This window comes from Haliotis cracherodii, unplaced genomic scaffold, assembly GCF_022045235.1.
Source record: "Haliotis cracherodii isolate W230 unplaced genomic scaffold, xgHalCrac1.p SCAF_8, whole genome shotgun sequence".
In the NCBI taxonomy this organism is placed as follows: domain Eukaryota; kingdom Metazoa; phylum Mollusca; class Gastropoda; order Lepetellida; family Haliotidae; genus Haliotis; species Haliotis cracherodii.
In genome coordinates this window covers 51,164,357-51,191,478 of record NW_027266341.1, presented here as the reverse complement: position 1 = coordinate 51,191,478, position 27,122 = coordinate 51,164,357, and the positions used below count along the sequence as shown (strand labels likewise).

At 42.0% G+C, this 27,122-nt stretch overlaps 1 protein-coding gene across 4 annotated transcripts in view; it reads right to left on the bottom strand.

The window, feature by feature from the left end:
- Nucleotides 1-4,871: 4,871 nt before the first annotated feature.
- The window catches only part of LOC139450693 (rho guanine nucleotide exchange factor 17-like), a 114,305-nt gene continuing 92,054 nt past the window's right edge, over nt 4,872-27,122 (bottom strand). For all 4 annotated transcript variants that reach the window (XM_071232495.1, XM_071232498.1, XM_071232496.1 and 1 more), the window contains exons 9-23: nt 23,521-23,624; nt 22,889-22,977; nt 21,561-21,673; nt 20,781-20,896; nt 18,621-18,712; nt 17,985-18,058; nt 14,975-15,180; nt 13,731-13,939; nt 12,647-12,788; nt 11,959-12,045; nt 10,730-10,812; nt 9,779-9,927; nt 7,823-7,994; nt 7,018-7,191; nt 4,872-5,469 (exon numbers count right to left, since the gene is read on the bottom strand). In XM_071232495.1, the coding sequence (XP_071088596.1) occupies nt 5,189-5,469; nt 7,018-7,191; nt 7,823-7,994; nt 9,779-9,927; nt 10,730-10,812; nt 11,959-12,045; nt 12,647-12,788; nt 13,731-13,939; nt 14,975-15,180; nt 17,985-18,058; nt 18,621-18,712; nt 20,781-20,896; nt 21,561-21,673; nt 22,889-22,977; nt 23,521-23,624 (2,091 nt within the window). In that variant the 3' untranslated portion in view covers nt 4,872-5,188. The remainder of the gene's footprint in view (nt 5,470-7,017; nt 7,192-7,822; nt 7,995-9,778; nt 9,928-10,729; nt 10,813-11,958; nt 12,046-12,646; nt 12,789-13,730; nt 13,940-14,974; nt 15,181-17,984; nt 18,059-18,620; nt 18,713-20,780; nt 20,897-21,560; nt 21,674-22,888; nt 22,978-23,520; nt 23,625-27,122) is intronic.

Genomic DNA, 27,122 nt, shown 5'->3' with positions numbered 1-27,122 from the left:
TAAATTGTAAGTCAGACTCAATTACTCACTCTCCTACTTTACAATCCAGTTCAATGTCCTTTCTACATTGATGGTGTAGAAATGGTAACTACACCCAGCATCCATGTGTCTATAGCAACACATCGCTGCTGCAATGCTCACACATGGATACTTCTATGTAAATATACTACATTTGCATGGCATGGCAGTGAACATCGGCAGTGACTATAGATGTGAGGACTAACGTAATACTAGTTCAGGGCCCCTTCCTTAGAGACCTTCGCTCTACGACTGACGTAAGTCAGTCTTAGAAGTGCTGGAGGGATGGTCATCCTAGTGCTAAGATCACTTTGGGGAAAGGGCCTTGCAGCTGACTCATTGAGCTCAATAAATACTGACTTAAACTTTCTACAAACATAAACTGGAACTCTATCTGTCATAATGTATGATTCAACGCTCAAAAAATATAAATATTTCTGATTGTCATGTTTCTTTCATATGCAATAATTCTATTGCTGTGATATAAAGTTATAGTTGTGATATGTTCTGTAAATGCAATCACCTCATAACAAAGGAAACACTGTTTTCATTTTATGGTTGTGAGTTGGGCACAGCCCAAAGCCACCAACTCACCTGCTGGACAAAAGAAAGTATACCCCCATGTTTGATGGTGGCTAAAATATTCGATGGTGATATATTAGATAGGTATCATAGTTTAGTACTGGATCTTAAGCTTGCAGTGTTTCAGCAACTGTTTTCTGCTTAGTAATTAGTCAAATTCAATTTTCAAGTGTATACCTTCTTTTGGCCAGCCATCACTAAACCAATGGGAGATATTTTTTCATTTCAATTTCCTGTCCACTTTGTTTTGGATAAAAAAAACTGAAGAGATATGTAGCAATAAAATGCATCAAAAAGTTGGATATTAATTGATTAAATTCATTGCGGTTTCCTCCCACACAAAGCGAACAAACAATTCTCTGAAAGAATTCAACACTTTGCACAATTCTTTTATATAAAACAGATTTGGCTACCCGGGCTTACCCACACAATATTTTGACAATTAAAGTAAAAAAAGATTCATTTTACTCTGACTGACCAAAGATAAACAATAAAATAAAAAAGTGTTGCCCCATCAATAAAACCGGAACATATGATATGGTCTCTGATATTCGTATCAATAATAAAATTAAACTTTAAAAATTTCCCGAACTAAAAGAAAATAGCAACACTAGTATGAATAGACATTCGTACAACCAATCAAGAGAACTGTTCATTATAAACCAATATACGACTATGAGAGTGAGTGACATCAATGAAAATAAAGTAACAGGGCTTAATAGAATCTCAACAGGACAAACTTGGCTACATGAGCAAATAATATTTCCACTCGAAAAACGAAAATGATCAAAAACACTTTGATCAAATTTCTCAAATATGTGGGAAATGATAAATTCTTGTGAGAAAACAGACACGTATGTATCTCTTATTCTAACATTACCTTCACTGGGGACTACAAAAACGTCATGAATATATCCTTTATTGAATGTTACATTACTGTGTGAGAGAAGACTTCGGCTACTTGGAAGCAGACAATTGTGCACGTGCCTCGGAGATGAGCAACGCTGAGACAGATACGTCTTCATACACAGTACGAAAGAACATAATCCCTTTGGTAACACACCGAGAACCTTGAACAAACTTCACAATGAAAGCTACTTTAAACAAAAATAGCAGAATCTTCGACATTTTCTGTGCTAAATTTGCATTTATATTTTCCAGGACAGGATTCCATTGAATCATTTAAACCATTGAACCGATTTACTTCAAGATCAAACGAAAAAAAGAAGCCAAAATAACACTTGCATATCTGATTGGAAATTCTGCTGTTTATGATCAATGGGCTGAGCAGTGTCTGAGAGTGGAATGAGAAGTTATCAGCTGCTAGGTCGGTCTACTACAGTGATATAATCATCCATTTCACATCTTGTATGTTCTGTAGTCAAGACAATGTTAGCAAGTGTTGATGTGTGAGGGGACAGGCTTGTCATGACAATGGATATTGTCATACACTTAGTACACTGTTGCTGTGATTGTCACAATACTCTAGTACTGACACCAGGTCACATCCTACAATGTGTACTGATATGTCACATCCTACAACGTGTACTGATATGTCACATCCTACAATGTACATCATCAAACATTTGTACAATGTAGTACCATGTGTTTCAATGTCGGTCACATCCTACAATGTATTACTTCATAATTTCTACAATGTAGTACAATGCACACCAACATGACATCCTACAGTGTACTACATCCTACAGTTCTACAATGTAGTACAATGCTTCTGACATCACATCCTACAATGTACTACATCATACAGCTCTACAATGTAGTACAATGCTTCTGACATCACATCCTACAATGTACTACATCATACAGCTCTACAATGTAGTACAATGCTTCTGACATCACATCCTACAATGTACTACATCATACAGCTCTACAATGTAGTACAATGCTTCTGACATCACATCCTACAATGTACTACATCATACAGCTCTACAATGTAGTACAATGCTTCTGACATCACATCCTACAATGTACTACATCATACAGTTCTACAATGTAGTACAATGCTTCTGACATCACATCCTACAATGTACTACACACATATATCGGTCAATCTGTACAGAATAGATATCAGATTATAAATACACTCAGATTTATTACAAACAAGTTGACTGTGAAGAACACATTTCAGCTCGATTAAGGCACTAATGCAGAGACAAAACTGAATGCTTCATAAATAGCACTGATTCATATGAGGGGTGAGGGATGTGGAGCGGGGGTGAGGGACGTGGGGTGGGGGGGGGGGGGTATGAGGAAGGTTGGCTGGGGTGAGGTGCGGGGGCAGGTACTAACAGTCTCGGTAGTAATGCTGTAATGGTCGAGACAACAACGAAAAGAGATTCATATTCATAAGATTCATTAGTTTATATTTGTTGAATCAATCACACAGTCATTTAACATTGAGTTTTGATTTTAGCATACAAAATGTTTTTAATTTACCAGGGCATAAAAGTTTAAACGATCATATAATACTTAATATATCCAAATCGGTATGAGCATAAATGTATGTCTCTACACATCAGATAAGTCATGATTCGCATAAAAACTCTTTAAGATAAAAAAATCGCTTGAGAGTACTTCCGCCTCAAAATAGACAACAAATAGTTTAATAGCAACACTTTGAATGGCATAGGCCTTCTCATGAATCAGTTTACCAGAACACATCACATTTCAAGCACATTTGTGTCCCCACCGTCGGGGGTAACGAGTTCCCCTGCATAACGCTTCTATAACATCTGTAGTAAATAACAAGCCATATAACACTGGTAACAAGGAAGTATTTGGCACATGGGGAGAGAGAGCCCCATCTTCGTCAATGGAGCATTCACCTCTGTCTCTGTGTAGCTGAATAGTTGGGAGAAGCCACAGATTCTGGAGACAAACATAATACCAACTGTCATCACTCGGAAATAACAGTTGGGACATCTTATGTTGTAAGACAAGTAGCACAATACCAACAATGGCTGACTAGACCACATCATAGCCTGTTTTATTTAAGCGCTACGACTGGTATAACGTCCATACTTGATGTAAATCAGCGTAGCCCTAAGGTCACGTTGTTGACCAGGGTGCCATTGTAAAAAGCGATTTTAGCGCTAAGGTGATCGTAACTCCCATACCTTAACATAGACTTACGACAGTCGTAGTGCTTGGGTTGCTTTGTACAACGGCCCCTAGGGTGCCATTATACAAAGGGATCATAGTGCGAGGTAATCGCAATTACCATACTATAACAAAGACTTACGATCATCGTAGCGCTAAGGTTGTTACGTACAACAGCCCCAGGTTCCAGTTTCGGACGCTAGGTTCAGGGACCTGTTCCATAAAGTGATCTTAGTGCTACGACTGTCTTAAGTAAGTGTTAAAGAATGGGAGCTACGATCGACTTAGCGCTAAGATCGCTTTGTGGAATGGGGTCCAGGGAATCAAACCTGTGCATGAAAGATGGACACAGTAACCACAGGGCTAACCCACATGAATGTTTTTTACACAAACTCGCAAATTTAGAACATATCTTACAACAGGGAATAGAGGCTGGTACTGGTGGAGAGCAGCTAGGGGGATCCTCCATCTAAAAGGAGGCATTAGTTTTTCTTTCACTAATAAGGGGGAAAGGGTACACTTAGGCCATGACATTCCTTGTTGCATCCACAATAGATGCTAGGCATTGGACGAAGTCATCTCCCGTGAGTGACATTGGTATTATGTTTGCTCACTCATTCTCTCCCTTTCCTAGCCATCCTTCAAATCCCAACTCTGTACAGCATGGGCGACTATGTACAACTGAAATAAATAGACAATTTAAAATACTTGCAAGCAAAATACCTCTGGTTGATGAATATTTCACAACCTGTTTTCAGATGAGCACCAAGTAGATATGCACACGTAACACACCGGTTCCTGCTGGGGGCAGATCAGGCAGATCGGGCAGACAATGTTCAGTACAAGAATTGTCAATGTATCAACTAAACCACACTGATTCCGTGACAAGGAATAACGTTATTTTCCCATCCTCGTGTGCTGCAGATCTCTTTTGTCCACAGGTCATGATATGCAAGACTTGTACACTGTGTCCCAACACATGAGGCCATGCAGCGCATGTCCCTACCACAACACAATAAATCGGATCAGTGCGTGAGATTTTTCAATTCTTCAACTGCCAAAGTTAATTGTTTAGAAAATATGTTAAAGAAGTTACCAGGTCTCCATGACAACTCTTTGAGTTTCATTATGGTCACACTTTAAAAAAAAAATTATGGAGTTTTTACAAACTTTTCACACACATCAAAGATTAAGGAAGAAAATATAATTGAACTGTTCTTTTATATAATGACTCAGATTTGGCTTCGGTTGGTCAGATCTGTAAACCAACAAATTGAAAAAGTGTGGCCTTAGAGTAATGAACACTCAAACTATTAGTACAGATCCTCAATCTACGAGTTGGAGCAAGGGCCGATGAGTGTCTGTACAGAAGTAGGCTGTCTTTAACTTGGTTGTGTTGAGCAGTAAATGAAAACCCCAGTGATCTGCCACCCAGTAGGAGCGTCAGTCATCCGTCCATCAGTTCCTCTCACACCTGCCACAACAGTAGGTGATTTGTGCTATCGTCCCGGCCAGCTGCCTCGTTGGCCGATGTATTGCGGAAATCCTCGTAACCATCCCCGCCACTTATCACAAGCATCCGTGTTGCCATGGTAGCAATAGTAGCTGCCATTGAGGACCGCCTGTGAAGGTCAGGCATGGCACTCCCCTCGCCCTGAGATTCCTTAGCCTCGCTTTTCTGACCTCCTCCAACAGAGAGCTCCACACTCGTCAGAAAGCGGACATGTCCGGTGTGCCCGTAGACTAGGCCTGAAATAAGCACGATAGAGTTGAAAGAAATGGAATGAAAAATATATTTTGTTTGTTTGTTGTATAATGCTGCACTAAGCTATATGACAGTGGTCTTTAAATAATCAAGTCCCATTCCACAAAGCGATCGTAGCTTAAGATGATCGTAACTACCATATTTTAACATTGACTTAACAGTGGTGTAGCGCTATGAATGCTTTGTGGAACGGGGCCCAGACAATCCAGTGATTGATATTATGATCAACAATTAACGTCTTCAGGGTATGATGACACACCATAGACAAAGTCAGAGAGGATCAGCTCTCGATCCATTTGGTCGCCTCTTATGACCTGTGGACCTATTCAAACGCAGAACCCCGGGTGGGGGTAAAATATGTGGGAAAATGAATGAATAAACTAGTCTCTGGTGAAAAGTGAACATTGTTTCACACCACACTAAGCAATATTTCAGCCATGTCAAAGCTGCCTGTAAATAATTGGTCAGGGTCAGGAAAACCATGGGTTTAGATCCGGCCAAACAAAGCAAAGGTTGATAGCATAAGCAACATCCATGCCATTAGGGTACGATGACACACTCTCAGCCAATCGGCTGTTACAACCAGTATGGTGATACAGGGACCTATCCTACATGAATCACATGAACTATTACATAAATCAAAACCATTCAGAAAGTTTTTCGTATTTGTTAGCAACCAAAATGGTACACCCTGATCTACCTGGTCACTTTCATGGAATTCAAAATGTGGGATTCCAGTCAGACTGAGAAGGGTAACTCGGGTACTCAGGATTGAGAGGGTCCTGAGAAGGACCCAGGTACCCACAGGACTACCAAGACCCCGGGTTAGTCACGTGATATATTGTTTAATGACACAACTTATCTGGAACTCTATGGTTACTATACAAGTCACTAGCTCGCAATTTCTTTCTGACTATGCACCCATTCCTTCTGACTTTTATATGTTTGAATAAAGATAAAACTTAAGTCAACCTAAGTGTATGCATGACCAGATCGTTTTATACATGTATCCAAATACATCTTGACAGGAGTACAGTCAAACGTTTCCCAATCAGACATTTTGTACCAATCTCTTGAGACCTACAGCAGGTACCCGAGTAGAGTCGGGTAACAGTGGACTCATCCCAGCCTTAGTTTCCAGTATAGATGAGGTGAAGTGAATGGTGTTTAACGTCGCGTCCAAGATTATTGCACTGATATAGCGACGTGCATATACGTGTGTGTGTTTGTGTGGCTGCTTGTACTAGTCCGGACTGATGCCGATTTATAGTGCTAGCTCACTGAGATACCATGCCGCAGTTTAACATGAATACCCCACTCAGACACACTATACTGACTCCGAGCCAACCAGTCCTTGTTTTAGCCCCTTAATGCCGAGCACCAGACAGGGTAACAACAAGTACCATCTTTTAACATCTTTTGGTATGACGCGGTCAGGGATCGAACCCCGGACCTTCCGCTCTCCGGGCGGATGCTCTACCACTAGACCACGGATGATGACCAGTATAGATGAGGAGATGCTAACAACCAACCTGTGACAGAAGGGATAGCCAGAGAACCATTGGTTGTGGTTGAGGTGATCTTCGGGATGGGGATGGTGAGGATGACTCCAGCACTCGTCCCCACCCACAGCAGGTCCTTACAGATGAGCAGAGCTGTGATCCGCAAACATGCTGCCTTGTGCTGCCGGATAATGTCGTCAGCCGCTGCAACACACAGACCATACATCATGAACAATCATTATTAGATCAGGGGGCCGTTATACAACACAACCTTAGCACTACGACTGTCGCAAGTCTAGGTTAAGGTGATATTGTGAACTCACCAAAGATGGTGATGTTGTGAACTCTATTTTTACAAACTGTTCATTCGGAGAAGTAGAGGATGAATACCATGTATATAACATATTCGCATTAAGGTATAAATTTCTCCCCATGTTGCAAGGTATTTTTAAACCCCGTCAGTTAATGATAAATCTGCTGAAAATCCTGATGTGATCCATGCTGTTCCTTTATTCTTAAAACATGTCTTTAAATGACAATTGTGTAACTTAATTTAAAATTTAATCATGTACATCACGTGACAAATGTTAATATCCAATCCGCATTGTACCATGGGCCTTGATGCCTAAGTTACAAAATAAACTGTCTGTCTGTCTGTTAAGGTATGGGAGTTGCGATCACCGTAGCTCTAAGATCGCATTGTACAACAGCACCCAGGGTTCATCTGTACCTGCTCAGAGGCAGATATTCCGCCCATGACTGCAGCAAATGTCAGTAAAAATTCCCAAAATGGAGAAGAAGTTCCCCAATTCATGAACAGCTCTCTGTGACTTACACTGCAGTTTGGCGGACACAGCCTGTGCGATGCTGACTTCAAGGAGGGGTTCGAAGGTTGTGGCATGGAATAGGCTGACTTTGGAGGACTGTTGAGAGGCAATCCACACCCCTTGTCCTGCACAGACCATGCACTGCACGGAGCGGTTCGCATCTGTCGTCACCTGGAACGTCTGCACAAACAAACCTCAGGAGTTGAAACACTGACAAACGATCACTCTGCTGACTTTGATTTAACGATATGTTCTGACATTCACACATACATAGTTGGTCTGTCCCACAGTCCCTGAACCATATATTTATCCTTTCCGTCCATCCCTAAGTGTAATGCTAGCCCTAAATGAAGCAAGTCTAGATTTTCCTTTCCTTTCCGTCCCTGAGTGGAATTCTAGCCCTAAATGAAGCAAGTCTAGATTTTCCTTTCCGTCCATCCCTAAGTGTAATGCTAGCCCTAAGTGTAATGCTAGGTCTAAATGAAGCCAGTCCACAAGTTTGGGGGCTCTCTCAATTTAAATGGATGTATTTGTTTGTTTCCATCAAAATGATATATTTTCAGAGACTAAGTGTCAGTCTTATTCACAGTGTACAATGTCTCTTTTGTGAGTTTGAGGGAGCACTTCAAAATGTCAGGTACTTTAGTTTTGAAACATACAACTCCTGCCTAAAAACTTCATTGAGAAATTGGTGACATTTTAAAATAGATTCTTCCAGGAAGAAAAGGGGGCACGGATGGCCCAGTCGTCTAAGGTGCCACGATTCGCTATGCAGAGTTGTGTCCCTTTGGCACACCAGCAACCTATGATTGTGGGTTCGAATCCCAGTTTGCCCTGATTATGTTTCTAGGTTTGTCAGCACCATACCCGTGCTCGTGGGTTTCACCGAAGTAGTAAACGTCTGAGACCTTCATCACCTCGGGCTGTCCTCCCACATTAAGCTGACATGCGGTGATATAATTCGAATACTGTTAAAAGCGGCGTTAAACCCAACTCACTCACTCAGAAAGGAAAACACAATAACCATAGTATTATTGCATTAACCATGAACATATAGTCCATTAGAAATTGTGCACAAACACTACAGACCTAAGAAGGTTCTTAAACTGGCACAATCTTTCTTCTTTTTCAACTCGTTTTAGCCAATACCCAAGTATCTGCATAATCAGCATAGCTGCTGGCCTGAACAAACAATGTCTGCCCATGAGCTATTTAGCCAGAAGTTTCCATTTATTTATGTTTGTTTTGTTGTTTAACGCCACAGTATTCCACCATTATGATGGAGTTCTGTAAATAATCAAGTCTGGACCAGACAATCCAGTGATTGACATCGTGAACATCAATCTATGCAATTGGGATACGATGACATGTACGAACCAAGTCAGCTAGCCTGACCACCCCATCCCATTAGTCACCTGTTACGACAAGCATGGATTGCTGAAGACTAATTCTAATCCGGAATCTTCATGGGAATTACCGTATTCGACGTAACAAGCGCCCAAGCGGCGATGTTTGCTAATATATTGGCTAGTGAACAATCCCAGTTAGCACCCCTTCCGATTGATCAATGTACACATGACTTATTTATTTGTGTATAATAAGCACTTGTGTGTTATATGGCCCCTTAATTATGAGCAATTAATTTCTGGAAAAATATATCTGTTGTGTATGATATGCACATACTTATGTTTTGTATAATTTCAGGCTGTCAGCATTTAATACAAAATTTACAAACTTTCAAATCAATATCATTTTCCAATAAGAGCCCCCTATTTCGAATTTTGAGAGCGCCCCGGGTACTTATTACGTCGAATATTTTACTCCATTAAAGGCTGTACAATGGCTTTGTTGTCAGACTGAAAATTAAAAATAATGAGTTACCCCGACACTTTTAACCTGCAGCTAAAATTATCATGACATGTAATTAGCTCGAAGAAGCTACACACATTAAGCTATATACTTGCCTCGACACTGAGCGTAAGGGGGTTTATCACATGGATGCTGTTCTGACAACCACACCAGAGTTTGCCCGCCACCGCCAGCATCTTCGTGATCGGGGAGGTGGCACTTCCGATTGTGCGTGTGTACGGCCTCTCTGTGTCCCACAGGCCCTCTGTGTAAGACAAGGGATCATCAACATACAATATCTTTCCAGGTAGAGAGGCGGAAATGGAAATATAACACACAAAATGAGGAGATGAACAGGGGTGATTTGTTGGCATTAGGAATCAACAACATTAGCCAGAGAATTCAAATGTTAACATTTCCAGGAACTGAATCCTCAAAGCCATCCACAAGTTTGAAACTACATCATGTCTATTGACACTTTTATAAGAATATTTTCGGTAATTGTCTACAGGACTCCGAGAGACATGTCGGCATCACTGGGCAATGACATCATCAAACAGATGATGACAGATGTTTCTGTGCCCACCAGAACGCAAAGTTGATGCATAGATTGAGAAGATGAGGTGAAATCATTCAGTCAAATATTTATCAAACTGAATACATAGTTTGTTTGTTCAAAGCCACACTCAGCAATATTCCGCTGATGGTGGTCTGTAAATAATCGAGTCTGGGCCAGATAATCCAGTGACTGACATCATGAGCATCGATCCATGCAATTTGGATACGATGACATGCACCAACTAAGTCAGTGAGCCTGACCACCCAATCCCGCTAGTCACCTCTTATGACACCTTTTACGGTAAGCCTGGGCCACAAAATTTGATCAAATTGACTCTCATGACAAGTATAGGTGACTGATGGCAATGTAGTGGACAACATATTTAGATCTTATATTTATTCCATGTATCTCAGCATGAGTATGAACCACTCTGCTAACCCCTCGGCCCAACTTTGCAAGAAACTGACAAGCTTTCAAAGTAAATATTGCACTGGTAACTGTGTCTCACCATTGAATACCATGCTCAACTCTCTCTTATAGACAATCAGATCCCCATTAGCCAGAGACACAAACACTTTGTTATCAAGATATCTGAAACAGAAAGACAAAACACGTTCAGGTACATCCATACACGATTCCTGGAATTCACTGTAAAAAATCGAGTCTGGACCAGACAATCCAGTGATTAATATCATGAGCATCGATCCACGCAATTGGGATCGATGACATGCATCAACCAAGTCAGCGAGCTTGACCACCCAATCCCGTTAGTCGCCTTTTACGACAAGCATAGTCACCTTTTACAGCATGCATGGGTTGCTGAAGACCTATTCTACCCCGGAATCTTCACGGGACTTCCCCTGCTGTGATATTGCTGGAATATTGCAAAAAGCGGCATAAAACCATACTCACTTAGTCTAAGCAGCAATATTCCAGCAAGGTTACGAAGACTGGGCTTCATTCATTGCACCATTTTGGGGAATCGAACAGCGGAATTCAGCGTGACAAGCAAAAGGTTTAACTTCTCGGCTAACACACCACCCCTCAGTCTCGGCAATAATTTCATTCATAACAGAAACAGTCATCAGGCATAGTCCTTCAGAAATTAATGAGGGCTGGCATTTATCCAAGTCAGTTTAAAACCACTGAGAGTTTATTACAAGAGATAACATTTCACGAACAACTACCATGACATGAAGTAAGCCAGCAGCATTTAGTATGACGTAGCCAGGGCTAGAACTACCGACACCATGTGCTCCGGCAGATGCTCTATCCACTCTATCCACTAGACCACGGAGGCGGTGTATATCTCAGGATCTACCTTCAAAGGTGTTACAACCGTCTCCGTGGTCTTGTGGTAGAGCGTCCGCCCGGAGCGGAAGGTCCGGGGTTCAATCCCCGGCTGCGTCATACAAAAAGACGTTTGAAGATGGTACTTGTTGTTACCCTGTCTGGCACTCGGCATTAAGGGGCTAAAACAAGGACTGGTCAGCTCCGAGTCAGTTTACTGTATCTGAGTGGGGTATTCATGTTAAACTGCGGCATGGTATCTCAGTGTGCTAGCACTATAAATCGGCATCAGTCTGGACTAGTACAAGCAGCCACACACACACATACACGTGCATGCACGTCGCTATATAGGTGCAATAATCTTGGACACGACGTTTAACCCAATTTCACCTCACCTCACCTCAAACGTGTTACTACATATAGAGCGAGGACATCAGCGTCACTTACACAATGCCATACACCGGTGATCCATGCTGGATTTTGAGTTTGTTTTTCGTTGTTTTGATATTATCTGTACACTGGAATATGTGAATGCTGCAACAGAAAACAAGAATGGGGTAGATCACAACAAATGTCAGAGCCATCAGGTACTACACAGTCAAACACTGTTGTGTCAAAGTTGATCGGACCTACGTAAATACTTCTAGTTCTGCAAGGCTCGACACAACCGAAAATGATGACTAAAGAAGGTAGACAGGGAGAGTGAGTGAGTGAGTGAGTGAGTGAGTATGGTTTTACGCTGCTTTTAGCAATATTCCAGCAATATCACAGCGGGGGACACCAGGAATGTGCTTCACACATTGTACCCATGTCGGGAATCGAACCCGGGTCTTCGGACAAGCGAACGCTTTGACCACTAGGCTACCCGACCGCCCCCTAGTAGACAGGGCGAAGCTGTTACTTTGAGACAACCCTTAGTTTGACACATCAAAGTTCGGCACATTTGACTGTATTTGCAAGTGTGTACAGGGAGGGCACCTATAAGATGATAAAGTGTTCCTTTTGGAGTTTAAGAGTGCCAGTCTCAACATTGGTGGATGTCACTTCACAATGAGTTACAAAGCTACTCCTTTCCTTCTCATTCAGATTGATGACCCTAACAAAAACCAGTCCCCCCTCCCTGCCTGCAACTCACCAGCCATCCTCAGTGCCGAGCCACATGGTACTCCGCTGAGCATCCTGCATCCAGTTTCCTGTTGTCGTGATGGGGTCGGGGCTGTTCTGTGCGAGAGGGGAGATTACCGGCCGCGGAGGAGCATCATCATCCGAGACCAGATCTGGAACAAGGTGTGTGCGAGTGAGTATGGTTTTACACCTCTTTTAGCAATATTCTAGCAATATCACGGCAGGGGACACCAGAAATGGGCTTCACAAATTTTACCCATGTTGGGAGTCGAACCTGGGTCTTTGACGTGACAAGCAAACAAGGTGTGTTTGTGATGATTGTCTGTCTGCCACACCAGCTATGGGCCTTACACTCAACAGGAGGAGTGTCAGGGAGTCACACAAAAGTCAGCCATCTCCATAAAGCCAGCAGTCCTCAACAGTGGACACAGTGTCAGTATTCCTCCCATCATAGGAATAAGGACAACTCATTTTATTACCAATAGATTGAGAAAAAAACAATTAAAAAAAAACGTATTTGCATTCGTGCAAATACAACTTCAAGGTGAACCAGTGTATAGTTTATGTCATTGTTAACTCATTAGAAATCGTATTGTGACATAATGTGGGAATGAAACAATATCTGAAAATTGTTCACGTCATTCGACAATTGTAGTCTTCTATGTGGTTGTGGTCAGTGCATTTCTCTCAAGGGGAGATAAAAAGGATTATGAAATAAAGGGTTATGATTTTAAAAAAACTCAGAAAATCAAGAATTCTGACACTTGTTTCGTAAAATCATTATGACACACATGCTCACATCATAATCTCTATATGCCAGGCAATATGGCTGGGACAAGTCCAAATTTACTACCCGGTACCCACTCAAATGAAACAAATGTTATATTTAGGTTAAAACTTTCTCCATAAAGTACAGATTCTAGTACTTTTTTCGGCTGAATCCAGTCCAGGAATTGAACCCACACTCCCCACGTGATTAGGTGCCTCACTCGGCTGTGTTGGTTCTGTCTTTTACTTAGAAAGTGTTACCCCAAATAAAACATTTGTTATATATAAATCCCATATCCTCCAAATGACATTCATAGCAGGCTTACCTCCAACATACAGCTCATCCTGATGGGGGATGAAAGACAAAGGTTCATCATCCGACTCAGGTTCAGACTCGGAGTCCGACTGATACCCATCCTCGGGGATATTGTCCACATCCTCGTCTACTTTCTCTACATTAATACGCGGACCCTCGGACGGAGAGCCAATTGAGTCTCGTTGCTGCTGCCTTTGCCGACCCTTTGTACTGCTTCTTCTGAAAGGAAGGAATGACACATTCTATGTAGCGTCCAGGGAATTGTTTAGTTCAGCATGCTATAGTTTCTGTATCCTGACAGAGGCAGGAAGCATTTATCATTCAGCAAAGTCGTCTTAACCATGATGACAGCAATACTGTAAGACACAAGTTGAAAATGCATGTATCTCTTATAGAATGAGACTTGAAATAAAATTTTACATGATTCACTTTTCTTGATCACATATAATATGATTAAATGTAGTTCTTCTAACATATAAATAAAAATACATTTTTTATATGGCACAACTTTTAACATAATTCCATTGATGCAATCACATTGTTTGTGAATGTATCCATTATACAAGACTTCAAATACGGTTCAATATTATGGCAATGGCCTCAGAAACAACACGCAGAAACGGATGTAAGAATGTTCAATTTTCCCATTTCTTGAAGTTCGCTAATCCGATCACAACATAGAACCAATAAAGTATAGTGTTCATAATAAACAGAGTAAACTACACTGTCACTGAAAGGAAAAATACTGTTTTCTTCCAACAACTGATGTGACTGAGTTCTCTGCATGTATTAACAGTGGAAGCTTCTAGCCAGTAGATATTACTAGGAATCAAGGGACAGCGACCCAACACCTCATTAAGGACACACACAGAAGAACCTAGGAAAGAACACAGCCACAGAAATGTCTCCATAAATATAAACTTCTTGCTTTGTGGAGATGCCAGTCTACTTTATTCACACCACAGAAATGAGGACATCCTTGCTGAATATATTTTTCAAATACATTTGTCTTCTCCAAATGTGTGTTTTGATGGCTAAATATCAAGCATATTTTTAAAAATTATTGCAAGCAAAATTAAGCAAGTCGAATAAATTAATCTGCGATTATTGTCCCCGCCCTGAACTGATTTCCACTTCCACTGCTTGTTCATTTTATGTTCCTGCAACCAAGCAATGCTATCTTGTCAAGTGGTTTCCCCTGTCTTGTCCTATGATTGTGTATGACGAGCAAGATTGGCATGCACGTAGTCCTACCTCCGAAACGCTCCAATGTAAGCAGGCACGGCACAGATGCACAGGATGCGAGCATTGCACCCTGGGACAGGAGTATTGAGAGTGACGATTGGCTCAGGCTGAAGACTCAGCAAGCACATGTGACCTACATAGCCATCGCTGTTGCACACCCATACATCCCGATAGCCGTTAGCATTTAGGCCATCAATAGGGGCTGCACAGGAAAACTGCAAGATAGAGGGGAGGTAACTCTCAGTGCTACCCTGGTAGGCAAAGTTAGGAGGGAAAAAAGAATTGGTTCTTGTTTACTTTCCAGAATCGTCTTGCACAAACACTGATGACATCAATGTCTTCCTATTTGTGCAGTTGGCTTACAATGAAACCCAAAATCATGCATTTTGTGCTTGAAACGTGCATAATTGGTGCAAAATTTGCTGTTTTTTCTCCCTCACATCAAATATTCATTGATTGACTATTTCAACAAGTGTTAGCATGCATACATGTTAAAACATGCTGCCTAAACACAGCATCAGTAAGGTAGGGCAGAAAGCTTGTATCTAATAGGTGGATGTGTTCATGCTCTGTCTGGTGTTCAAAAGGTTTTAGAAAGGTAAGAGTTTAAACCCAGGAAACAGAGAGATTTCAAAGTTTAGTAAGCTGAGCTTGAGACAGTTAGCTAAGCTATGTTAGACAAAGCTAATCTAAACAGACATTACTAAGACTACTGTCATAAGCAAAACATTTCACGGGGGAAAATCATGGAATTAGAGAATGCATAAACATTTAAAGTAGGATATTGCAGTACAAATAAACAAACAATGCAGTGCATGTGCACTCTGTGAAAGATGGCAACCTTTGATCATGATGCAAATGTTAGAAAAAAAACAGTGTTATCACTATCCCCGCCACGGGGCACGTTAGAGTCTTGTTTATTCATATACTGTATTTGACGTAATAAGCACCCAGGGCGCTCTCAAAGTTAGAGATTGGGGGATGTTATTAGAATATAATTTTGGTGAAAGAGTAGAAAGATCGTAAATTTTGTGGTTAATGCTGACAGCCTGAAATGATACAAAAGAAAAGTCAGATATATTTTTTCCAGAATCAAGGGTGCATATAACACACGAGTGCATGTTATACACAAATAAATAAGTCTTGTGTACATTGATCAGTCGGAAGGGTGCAAATTGGGATTGTTCACTTGCCAATATATTAGCAAATATCGCCGTGGGTGCTTATAAGAGCGGGTAGCTTATTACGTCGAATACGGTAGTAGTGAGGAACATGGAAGTTATGCTAACGGTGAAAAAGACTCCTATATATCCTTAGAAAAGATAGGCACTGGGGTGGCTTTATATCATGAAAAAATCTGATTTTACTTTCCCTATTGTAGACACTATGCAGGAAATAAAAAAATTAATATGGACCAAGGGCCATAACTCTGTATGCAAAAAATATAAAAACATGAAGCAAGGGATGCAACTCTAGAAAAGCACTAATTTCCAAACTCTGTCTTGATAAGTTTCTCTTAGATAAGCATGCAAACTTTCATTCATGTAACTTCAGTAGTTTTTGAGAAAACTTGTCCCATTGCACGCACTATGCACTGAGTTGAAAAAAACATTTGTCCCCTTTGAGAAGTGGACGGACAAATGGAAGGACTTCATGGCGGAGGATAACAAGCAAAAACATTCTGGCTTCTCATTTATTTGACACATGAAGAATAACAGTCATGCAGTGTCACAACTTGTATGTGTGCTCGCAGCTACAGACACACCACTGAAAATGTTGACATCAACATTAGAAACTAAACCAGTTTCTATGGTAACAGGAACTATAACAGATCTGAAAAAAAAATCCATAGCAAAAAAGATGTTTTCCTTCTTTGCCATAAGCACACTTTGGGTTTCGAGATTTACTCAGGAAATGAAAATTATCTTTAAAAGGTCATTTCACCCTATTTCCATGGAAACGAAAGCCTAACAGGTTTGGAATATTCTAAAATGGAAAGGACATCTTTGTGTCCTTGAGGGTCAAGATGATGATTGAAAGCAAAAAATAGTGTCTATGTATTTGAAAAGACAACATTCTCCTGAAGTAACACAATCTACCGAAACACATCATAAATTAACGTTTTGGAGATAAAATACAAGGAATTAATGTTATAGAATGCAATCATCAGATTATGACAAGTTGAACCATTCCAAATCCATATAGCCTTCATGGCAACTAATATACATAAAAAACTGTCCCAGATCACCATTTCTTATTTTATTTGGCATTAAATTCTTTGTTTTGAGGGGGTTTCATTAACATGTACCGTATTCGACGTAATAAGCGCCCAGGGCGCACTCAAAATTAGACATAGGGGGCTCTTATGAGAATATTATTTTGGTGAAATAACAGTGTTTAAAGATAAATTTCATGGTTTATGCTGACAGCCTGAAATGTTTATGTACGACAGATATATTTTTCCAGAATTTAATAGCCAATAATAAAGGGTGCAAAAATCACACAAGTGCATATTATACGCGGATAGGAGAAGGAAGCGGTGTGTATTATATGCGAAAAGGGGAAGGAAGGAGTGCTCATTGGGATTGTTCACAAGCCAATATATATGCAAATCTCGCCGCGGGGGCTTATTACGTCGAATACGGTATATGTATTTACTTCTAAGAAAGCTTAAAAACAGTAGTTTACCTTTGACAAGGTTTGATGCATATAATGTATTTGGACAATGAATATTAATAAAGTTAAAACTGCTCTGAGTTTGGCTATAACGCTAAACTGAAGTTAAAACATAGCATGAAAGTCATGGGGTCCTACTGATAAAAGTAAAGGATTTAGGAGGATCCGAGATACAAACTCTAAAGAAGCAAACCTTGAGGACCCTAGGACCCTTTCACTTTGAACACTGACACTGTAATTAACTGTAACATATAGGTGGGAGAAAGCTGAAGGTGGCACTGTATCAATTTGATAGTGCTAATCAAGGAGACATGTTAGACACAAGTAGACTGTCGGGACTCACCTGCATGCCAGCACGTGTTTTAGTGATCTGTAGAGGTTGTAAGAACTCAGGTGCTCGCTTATCTGACAATAAGGCTGTAAACACAAACATCAAATCTCATAAATAACAATGAGTGAGCATGGTTTTACGCCGCTTTTAGCAATATTCCAGCAATATCACGGCGGGGGACACCAGAAATGGGCTTCACACATTATACCAATGTCGGCAATCGAACCCGGGTCTTCGGCGTAATGGTGAGCGCTTTAACCACTAGGCTACTAGTCTTTATGCCAGTTATTACTGTCTGTATAAATATCTAAAGGACCTTAGCTGATTTCCTGCTACATCAAGATGTTTGGGTGGTAATTTAATGCACCTTTTTAAAGCTCAATTTCATTTTTTCTTCCCAAGTCTTTCATTCTACATACAGATGAAAAAAATCGTAAATGTTCCTGTTATCAGAACATTTTTTCTGTTCACATTATAATACCGGTAATCTTTTCTTGTTTGTATTATCAGAATATTATCCTGTTTGTATTATCAGAATATTATCCTGTTTGTATTATCAGAATATTTTCCTGTTTGTATTATCAGAATATTATTCTGATTGTATTATATGACGAGCAAGTGATCAGATGAAGATAGGTGTAGACCTACAGAGTTTGGTTTTGGCATCTGTAAAGGCTGCCTCCCACGTCATCCTCTTCTCCGTGGAGGGGAACACGACCACGAACTGGTGGACCCCCTCTCTGTAAATACAACACCAGACATGACCATTAACAGTGATTCTTCTCAGCCACATAAAGTGTGTACCACAACTAACAAATAAACAGCAAATTACACAGTATGTCAACCATATTTTACGTTTCCACCTCCATAGATGCAAAAATAATAATTAAATCAATTCTTATTAATATTAATGTCGACAATAATAACTTCACAGACTTATTTAATCATTGACACATGCAAAATTCAATTGCTTGAGAAGACACACTGACTGTGCCCTCCATACCCCCCCCCCCCCCCCCACCCAACCCCCATTCCCCCAAGTATGAGAAGTAACAGACTGTGCCCTCCATACCCCCCCCCCATTCCCCCATGTATGAGAAGTAACAGACTGTGCCCTCCATACCTCCCCCATTCCCCCAAGTATGAGAAGTAACAGACTGTGCCCTCCATACCTCCCCCATTCCCCCAAGTATGAGAAGTAACAGACTGTGCCCTCCATAACCCCCCCCCCATTCCCCCAAGTATGAGAAGTAACAGACTGTGCCCTCCATACCCCCCCCCATTCCCCCAAGTATGAGAAGTAACAGACTGTGCCCTCCATGTGCCCCCCCCCCCCCATATTCCCCCAAGTATGAGAAGAAACACAGACTGTGCCCTTCATGCCCCCCACCCCCCTATTCCCCCAAGTATGAGAAGTAACAGACTGTGCCCTCCATACCCCCCCCCATTCCCCCAAGTATGAGAAGTAACAGACTGTGCCCTCCATGTGCCCCCCCCCCCCCATATTCCCCCAAGTATGAGAAGAAACACAGACTGTGCCCTTCATGCCCCCCACCCCCCTATTCCCCCAAGTATGAGAAGTAACAGACTGTGCCCTCCATGCCCCCCGCCCCCATTCCCCCAAGTAGGAGAAGCCACACAGACTGTGCTCTCCGTGCCCCCCTAATCCCCCAAGTAGGAGAAGCCACACTGACTGTGCTCTTCATGCCCCCCTAATCCCCCAGGTATGAGAAGCCACACAGACTGTGCTCTCCATGCCCCCCTAATCCCCCAGGTATGAGAAGCGACACAGACTGTGCTCTTCGTGACCCCCTAATCCCCCAAGTAGGAGAAGCCACACAGACTGTGCTCTTCATGACCCCCTAATCCCCCAAGTAGGAGAAGACACACAGACTGTGCTCTCTATGCCCCCCTAATCCCCCAAGTAGGAGAAGCCACACAGACTGTGCTCTCCATGCCCCCTAATCCCCCAAGTAGGAGAAGCCACACAGACTGTGCTCTCCATACCCCCCTAATCCCACAAGTAGGAGAAGCCACACAGACTGTGCTCTCCATGCCCCCTAATCCCCCAAGTAGGAGAAGCCACACAGACTGCTCTTCATGCCCCCATAATCCCCCAAGTAGAAGCCACACAGACTGTGCTCTTCATGCCCCCTGAATCCCCCAAGTAGAAGCCACACTGACTGGGCTCTCCGTGCCCCCTGAATCCCCCAAGTAGAAGCCACACTGACTGTGCTCTTCATGCCCCCATAATCCCCCAAGTAGAAGCCACACAGACTGTGCTCTTCATGCCCCCTGAATCCCCCAAGTAGAAGCCACACTGACTGTGCTCTTCATGACCCCCTAATCCCCCAAGTAGGAGAAGACACACAGACTGTGCTCTCCATGCCCCCCTAATCCCCCAAGCAGGAGAAGCCACACAGACTGTGCTCTCCATACCCCCCTAATCCCACAAGTAGGAGAAGCCACACAGACTGCTCTCCATACCCCCCTAATCCCACAAGTAGGAGAAGCCACACAGACTGTGCTCTTCATGCCCCCTGAATCCCCCAAGTAGAAGCCACACTGACTGGGCTCTCCGTGCCCCCTGAATCCCCCAAGTAGAAGAAGCCACACAGACTGTGCTCCCCATGCCCCCTGAATCCCCCAAGTAGGAGAAGCCACACAGACTGTGCTCTTCATGTCCCCCTAATCCCCCAAGTAGAAGCCACACTGACTGGGCTCTCCGTGCCCCCTGAATCCCCCAAGTAGGAGAAGCCACACAGACTGTGCCCTCCATGCCCCCCAAGTACAAGAAGCCACACTGACTGTGTTGTGACCAGAAGCTCCAGCTTGTTTGACTCGGACGTGGGGCTGCGGATGTGACATTCTGAGAGCTGTTTAAACAGTGACGATGACATCTCCTTCAGGGCTTCATCCAGCACCTTCAACGTGAAACAGAAATAATGAAAAAATAATTCACCCACACAATAGGGGACCAACCCTTTAATATTCAGGGTCTGTTTCAGCTGCCCCTACAAAATAATACATTTTTAAAATTAACCCTATGAGTGTAAGTATTTGTTTTTAGAAAGCATCTTGCAACGATTTATTTTTTGCAGCAGACAATTAATTATTTTTGTACAGTCTGAAGCATCATTTTTTTTCAAGCATTTTCTGGGACAAATTACTTTCTTCATATAAATCCCAGGCCCCCTCTAGAATATCAGGGGCAGTTGGCTAGCCCAGTGGTTAAAGCGTTCGCTCATCACGCCGAAGACTCGGGTTCGATTCCTGACATGGGTACAATATGTGAAGCCCATTTCTGGTGTCCCCCACCATGATATTGCTGTAATATTGCTAAAAGCGGCGTAAAACCATACTCACTCACTCACTCTAGAATATTAAATGGTCAGTACCTTACTACCTTACATTACTGCATACTATCTAGTGCTCTGACCATGTGTCAAAATATCATCCAACCGCCCAATTAGTCACACAGAAATAAGGTCAAAGTACTGATGCATCAGTTTTAGACATCAAGGGGATGTGGGTCACAGAAATCCAAAGAAGCAGTGTGAGAGTTACCTCCCCTTGCCCATGGCTCACCTGGTGTGGGAATGCCATCTTGTTCGCCAGCTCCGTCATCTGCGTGACCAGGTTCAAATCATCCTCTACCTGGTCCCGGTCTAGTGTAGCCTTTCGGGTCAGAGAACCCTGGGCTGTCAACACACAATAGCACTACTAACACAAGCTGGCTTAAAATAGACACAATTTATGGATAAAAACTTCTTTATTTACTGTAAGCTCGTCGTCTCGTTATAGGTCATTACATCGTTGCATAGCTGTGCTTGACAATGGTATAAGGATCTATACCGAAGCATCACCTTTACAGTAAATAAAGAAGGTGTTATGTGTCTACTCTGGTTTGATTGTTTGTTTGTTGTTAAATGCCGCATTCAGCAATATTCCAGCTATATGAAGTCCGTCTGTATATAATCAAGTGTGGACCAGTCAATCCAGTCACTGGCATCGTGAGCATCGATCTACACTTTTGGGATATGATGACATGTATTGACAAGGTTGGTTGGTTGTTCAACGCCGCACTCAGCAATATTCCAGCTATATGACGGCGGTCTGTAAATAATCGAGTCTGGACCAGACAATCCAGTGATTAATATCATGAGCATCGATCCATGCATTTGGGATCGATGACATTGATCAACCAAGTCAGCGAGCCTGACCACCCAATCCCGTTAGTCACCTTTTACGACAAGCATAGACGCCTTTTACAGCAAGTATGGGTTGCTGAAGGCTTATTCTACCCCGGAATCTTCACTGGTCTCAGCGTCTCAAACTGCTATTACAGCCTCAGAAATTTGTTTATTTGAGACTAGTCCAGAAGACAAATGTAAAATATATTTCATTAGTATGTAACCAGTTCTGCCAGACTGATTTATGGTATAATCAAGGCATCGGATCAGGTAAGATTCATAGCCCTAAGATGTTACTTCTAATTGACGACTTCCCTCATTGTATTTTTGCTTTGTCCTCACCACAATTTAGTAGTTACAGGTTAGTGGTCTAGCATGAATTTGGAAGACTGGATTCCCAGTACTTATAATGAATAACCAGTTCTACAAGATATATCAAGAATCCAAGTACCCATTTACAGCTAGCCTAGGGTTAATTCTTTCCTTATTTCTTCCAGATTTCTGAAAATGATTGACAGAGAGCTAGAACTTTATAAATTCTGTGGAGTCTTGTTGATCCAGGCATATCCGTTACCATGGAAATTATTACGGCTTATCACTAGGGAAGCATAGCAAAAGAAATAACTATTTCCAGTACAAACATGACCTCTTGTAAATGCCTGAGACACATTTCAGTTCAACAGTGGGACCAAAGTCCTTGAACATTTACACTGGTGAACTTACTCTTGAATATTTCAATGTCATCCAATCCAATCCTCAGCCACACTTTATGCTTTATATTCTCTGCAAAGTCCTGGCCGGCAGGGGATTTCCTGGACATATAGATAATAAACTTAAAGATCTTATTCTTATACACAAAGGAATTAATGATATTAACAATACTGTTAAATGAAGGTACCAGAAATTATTTTTAAAAATATTTGAATTTTTTTTTAAATTGCGCCAATACAGTAACAATAGTGTCAAATTCAGCTAAGGGAAATTATTAAAAAGGACATTTAAAAAATCAACAAAACTGTACAAACTTATTATTAAAAATGGTGTCAAATTAAGATACTAGTAATTTAAAAAAAAAAAAATTCAACAAAAATGTACATTATGAAGAGTCCTTCAGATTATTTGATTCTGCCATATCCATGAAGGATAGAGCTTTGTTAAAATTCATTCAGGAAACAAACTTCATTTCTAAGCCAAAAATAAAACAATAATCAAATGACTGTTATTATTGTGGAAACATGTTACCAAATAATTCAGTTATATGTTTATCATACACTAATATGATTAGTACGCTTCAAAGAAGGGAGGGGTGTGCACCCCCTGCACTACTACCCTGCACCCCCGACAGCAACACTCACAGAATAATGGAGACTTTGCGTGTGACAGGTCCACTCTTCCTCTTTATGGAGCTGAGGATCATCAGGTCAGAGAACAACCACATACAACATTGGTCTTTCTTGGCCTGGAACACATGGGGCATTCAACCTGAGTATGGTGCTAACATGGGTATCATAAGGGCAGAGAACAACCACATACAACATTGGTCCTTCTTGGCCTGGAACACATGGGGCATTCAACCTGAGTATGGTGCTAACATGGGTATCATCAGGTCAGAGAACAACCACATACAACATTGGTCCTCCTTGGCCTGGAACACACGGGGCATTCAACCTGAGTATGGTGCTAACATGAATATCATCAGGTCAGAGAACAACCACATACAACATTGGTCCTTCTTGGCCTGGAACACATGGGGCATTCAACCTGAGTATGGTGCTAACATGGGTATCATAAGGGCAGAGAACAACCACATACAACATTGGTCCTTCTTGGCCTGAAACACATGGGGCATTCAACCTGAGTATGGTGCTAACATGGGTATCATAAGGGCAGAGAACAACCACATGTAACATTGGTCCTCCTTGGCCTGGAACACATGGGGCATTCAACCTGAGTATGGTGCTAACATGGGTATCATAAGGGCAGAGAACAACCACATGTAACGTTGGTCCTTCTTGGCCTGGAACACATGGGGCATTCAACATGAGTATGGTGCTAACATGGGTATCATAAGGGCAGAGAACAACCACATACAACATTGGTCCTTCTTGGCCTGGAACACATGGGGCATTCAAGAGTCAGTCAGTGAGTTGGGATCAATGCTGCTTTGGATAGTGTTTCAGCGAGTCCGCTGAATGTGGAAGCAAGAGGTTGTTGACTCAATAACAAGGGTATGGTGCTAACAAGGTTATGGTGCTAACATGGGTATGGTGCTAACAAGGGTATGGTGCTAACAAGGGTATGGTGCCAACAAGGTTATGGTGCTAACAAGGGTATGGTGCTAACAAGGGTATGGTGCTAACATGGGTATGGTGCTAACAAGGGTATGGTGCTAACAAGGTTATGGTGCTAACAAGGATATGATGCTAACATGGGTATGGTGCTAACATGGGTATGGTGCTAACAAGGGTATGGTGCTAACAAAGTTATGGTGCTAACAAGGGTATGGTGCTAACATGGGTATGGTGCTAACAAGGGTATGGTGCTAACAAGGGTATGGTGCTAACAAAGTTATGGTGCTAACAAGGGTATGGTGCTAACAAGGATATGGTGCTAACATGGGTATGGTGCTAACATGGGTATGGTGCTAACAAGGATATGGTGCTAACATGGGTATGGTGCCAACAAGGTTATGGTGCTAACATGGGTATGGTGCTAACAAGGTTGTGGTGCTAACATGGGTATGGTGCTAACAAAGTTATGGTGCTAACAAGGGTATGGTGCTAACATGGGTATGGTGCTAACACAGGTATGGTGCTAACACAGGTATGGTGCTAACATGGGTATGGTGCTAACAAAGTTATGGTGCTAACACAGGTATGGTGCTAACATGGGTATGGTGCTAACAAAGTTATGGTGCTAACAAGGATATGGTGCCAACATGGGTATGGTGCTAACAAGGATATGGTGCTAACATGGGTATGGTGCTAACAAGGTTATGGTGCTAACATGGGTATGGTGCTAACAAGGATATGGTGCTAACAAGGATATGGTGCTAACATGGGTATGGTGCTAACACGGTTATGGTGCTAACATGGGTATGGTGCTAACATGTGTATGGTGCTAACAAGGATATGGTGCTAACATGGGTATGGTGCTAACAAGGATATGGTGCTAACATGGGTATGGTGCTAACAAGGTTATGGTGCTAACATGGGTATGGTGCTAACATGGGTATGGTGCTAACAAGGATATGGTGCTAACATGGGTATAGTGCTAACAAGGGTATGGTGCTAACAAGGATATGGTGCTAACATGGGTATGGTGCTAACAAGGTTATGGTGCTAAAATGGGTATGGTGCTAACAAGGATATGGTGCTAACAAGGATATGGTGCTAACATGGGTATGGTGCTAACAAGGTTATGGTGCTAACATGGGTATGGTGCTAACATGTGTATGGTGCTAACAAGGATATGGTGCTAACATGGGTATGGTGCTAACAAGGATATGGTGCTAACATGGGTATGGTGCTAACAAGGTTATGGTGCTAACATGGGTATGGTGCTAACATGGGTATGGTGCTAACATGGGTATGGTGCTAACAAAGTTATGGTGCTAACAAGGATATGGTGCCAACATGGGTATGGTGCTAACAAGGATATGGTGCTAACATGGGTATGGTGCTAACAAGGTTATGGTGCTAACATGGGTATGGTGCTAACAAGGATATGGTGCTAACAAGGATATGGTGCTAACATGGGTATGGTGCTAACAAGGTTATGGTGCTAACATGGGTATGGTGCTAACATGTGTATGGTGCTAACAAGGATATGGTGCTAACATGGGTATGGTGCTAACAAGGATATGGTGCTAACATGGGTATGGTGCTAACAAGGTTATGGTGCTAACATGGGTATGGTGCTAACATGGGTATGGTGCTAACAAGGATATGGTGCTAACATGGGTATAGTGCTAACAAGGGTATGGTGCTAACAAGGATATGGTGCTAACATGGGTATGGTGCTAACAAGGTTATGGTGCTAAAATGGGTATGGTGCTAACAAGGATATGGTGCTAACAAGGATATGGTGCTAACATGGGTATGGTGCTAACAAGGTTATGGTGCTAACATGGGTATGGTGCTAACATGTGTATGGTGCTAACAAGGATATGGTGCTAACATGGGTATGGTGCTAACAAGGATATGGTGCTAACATGGGTATGGTGCTAACAAGGTTATGGTGCTAACATGGGTATGGTGCTAACATGGGTATGGTGCTAACAAGGATATGGAGCTAACATGGGTATGGTGCTAACAAGGATATGGTGCTAACAAGGGTATGGTGCTAACAAGGGTATGGTGCTAAAAATGATATGGTGCTAACATGGGTATGGTGCTAACAAGGTAATGGTGCTAACATGGGTATGGTGCTAACAAGGATATGGTGCTAACAAGGATATGGTGCTAACATGGGTATGGTGCTAACAAGGTTATGGTGCTAACATGGGTATGGTGCTAACATGGGTATGGTGCTAACAAGGATATGGTGCTAACATGGGTATGGTGCTAACAAGGATATGGTGCTAACAAGGATATGGTGCTAACATGGGTATGGTGCTAACAAGGTTATGGTGCTAACATGGGTATGGTGCTAACATGTGTATGGTGCTAACAAGGATATGGTGCTAACATGTGTATGGTGCTAACAAGGATATGGTGCTAACATGGGTATGGTGCTAACAAGGTTATGGTGCTAACATGGGTATGGTGCTAACATGGGTATGGTGCTAACATGGGTATGGTGCTAACAAAGTTATGGTGCTAACAAGGATATGGTGCCAACATGGGTATGGTGCTAACAAGGATATGGTGCTAACATGGGTATGGTGCTAACAAGGTTATGGTGCTAACATGGGTATGGTGCTAACAAGGATATGGTGCTAACAAGGATATGGTGC